This window comes from Chenopodium quinoa, unplaced genomic scaffold, assembly GCF_001683475.1.
Source record: "Chenopodium quinoa cultivar QQ74 unplaced genomic scaffold, ASM168347v1, whole genome shotgun sequence".
NCBI lineage: Eukaryota > Viridiplantae > Streptophyta > Magnoliopsida > Caryophyllales > Amaranthaceae > Chenopodium > Chenopodium quinoa.
Window position 1 is genome coordinate 390,537 of NW_018745030.1, and position 2,696 is coordinate 393,232.

The 2,696-nt window shown below is 31.7% G+C and overlaps 1 protein-coding gene across 1 annotated transcript; it reads right to left on the reverse strand.

The window, feature by feature from the left end:
* Nucleotides 1–226: 226 nt before the first annotated feature.
* On the reverse strand, nucleotides 227–1,470 carry LOC110709092. Its single transcript, XM_021887306.1, has 3 exons — nucleotides 1,415–1,470; nucleotides 1,072–1,303; nucleotides 227–508 (listed from the first exon to the last, which is right to left on the reverse strand). Exons 1-3 carry the CDS (start codon nucleotides 1,468–1,470, stop codon nucleotides 227–229), a joined length of 570 nt encoding a protein of 189 aa, XP_021742998.1.
* Nucleotides 1,471–2,696: the final 1,226 nt, after the last annotated feature.

The window sequence follows — 2,696 nt, forward strand, 5'->3', positions numbered from 1 at the left end:
GCACAAACCTCAAGGAAGCCCTTGCAAGCCCTCCAAAAGAAATGACGGAACTTTGGCGGTGCATTCAAGTTCCATATTAGCTTCCATACCCTATTCTAAGTATCTCCACTGTCAAAATAACCACTATTTTTGCTCATCCATTAACCCGAACGAACATTATATTCACCATTTTTGTTTGGCCACCAAAACATAGTATCACGAGGACACCGTTGTGCAAAGGGATTGACTAAAAAAGTGGTCGTTCTTCCGCAATAAAGGTGTTATTCACTGCATTGCAAGTATGATCGATCAAGTCAATTACTCTTAAGTCTATGTTGCTAACAACCGAAGAGGTAGGAACCAATGTTGAAGTGTTACCTAGCAACCAAGCATATCTCCATACACTAATTGCACTATCATTTCGCGCTCTCCACTTCAACCCATCAAGAAGTAAAGCTTTAGCACCCCAAATACTCCTCCAAGCATAACTAGGATCAAATCCCACATTTGCCTCCAATACATCACAATTCTTATAAGACCATATCCAATGGTGAAACTCAACTTTGAGTATTGAAATACAAAATGAGTTGTTTTTCCTCTAATGGTGATACCCAACCCACTTCTCAATTTAGCAACTCATGTGAAGTCTATTTTTTCAATGGTGAGACTTTCCAAAGTACACTAATGTTACTTTCAATTTATGGCTCACCAAATCATATTTTAAGTTTTTTTTAGAAAAAAAAATACAATTTAAACTTAAATGAATTACAAAACATATTATAATATTAATAAGGGCCCACACTTTTTGTCAAATGAGACTCAAAGTTGAGTATCTAAACTTAGCAATTTTCTTTAGGATTTATTATTATTATTATTATTATTATTATTATTATTATTATTATTATTATTATTATTATTATTATTATTATTATTATTATTATTATTATTATTATTATTATTATTATTATTATTATTATTATTTTTATTTTATTTTTTTTTGAAAAAAGGAGTTGCTAAGTTTAGATACCAACTTAATGGTATCTTTTGCAAAAAACACTATCTCTCTCCTAAAAAAGCTCACTCATGTCTCACCATTGGAGAGGGTCTAATACTTCGCTTTAAGAACTGCAGGCAAAAGAGATTACGTATTATGATGAGGGCACCAAAACTGTTTTGCAAGTAAAGCTTGGTTAAAGCAGCGAAGGTCACGGAATCCCATTCTTCCCTTACCCTTAGGTTGACAAAGAAGGTCCCATTTTGCCAGTGTATTTTCTGAGTAGTGTCACTAGAGCCCCACCAAAATGTAACACCCCCAAATCTCCTTCTACAAAAAATACCAGTATAATACATATAATTATACCATAGAGGTAGACTTAGACTTGTTACCGCCGCGTGATTACGCAAGGCTACCAACATTAGTAACCAAAATCAATACTTTGCAGCAGAAACTTCAATACTTTCTTTATTAAAATAACTATAAATAGTAACCATTGTCATGAGTACTTATAAATAAAACAAAGACCAACATTCCTAATTCTATGTGCAGAACATTCCTGGGACTCCATATGCTCATATGTTGATTCCACCTGAAATTAGTCAATGCTGCTTACCGTTAAGGTAAACAGTATAAGACGAACCAAAATAAATAGAATATACGGATTAGCAAAACATGCTAAGTATAATAAGTGCAAGATAAGTAAACTCAATTTACTAGCAAACATGCTTTCAAAACAATTCCAATAATTCAAAAATTCCAACTCAAATTCCAAAACCAAAACCAATTCCAATAATTCAATATTTTAAATAATTAATTTAATAAAACCAATTCCTCTTTTAAAATTCAATTTTTCGTCCTAGTATGCACACCCCCAAGCTAGTCTCCTTATATTGCAAGGCTATTCTTGAGGAAATACTTGGTCATACAAAGTCCAAAGTCTTAGCAACCAAATTCTCATAGTGGGATTGCTAACAACATGCTTGTAAAGCTTTAATAAGAATAATCAAAATTCCATAAATCCTTTTTTATTCCAATAATTCCAATCTAATTCAAAAATCGTTTTTATTTAATTCTACATGCTTCCAAAAAATCAAACCTTTTAAACATGATAGATAATTTTAATCATTCAAAACATAATATAAAAATTTAATCTTCCAATTTATTTATTAAAACAGATTCTTTAAACATATTTTATTTCATAAGTCATAATTTAAACCAATTAAATTCAATCACCAATAATATCATATAAAATATGCTACTCAAACCAATCACTTTCAAAATGTATTTAGCCACCTAAACATACCTTTGATCAATTTTTGCTAGCAACACCAAAACGAACTTCAAGAACTCTTTTCAAATACACCCTACAATTAAATATAACCTCAATCAATATAAGGTTAACTAATAATCACAACAATTAAATTAAAAAACCCTAACTATATGTACATGAACCTTATAAATTATTTTCTCATAAACATGAATAAAAATCTGATTCTCTTTAATTAAAACTACTCCTAATAATTTTTAGAAATCCCCCATAATAATAATAATTAATTAATTAAATAAGAGAAGAAAAGGTAGAAAACCAAGGAAAAAGAGAGAAGAAGGTGGCGGCAAGGGTGGCAAATGGAGGTTGCCGGAGCTATGATCTGCGGTGGTGCGTGGCAGTCGACGGTGGTGGGTGGTGGTCGTGGTGATTGGTGGTGGTGGTGGAGCAAGA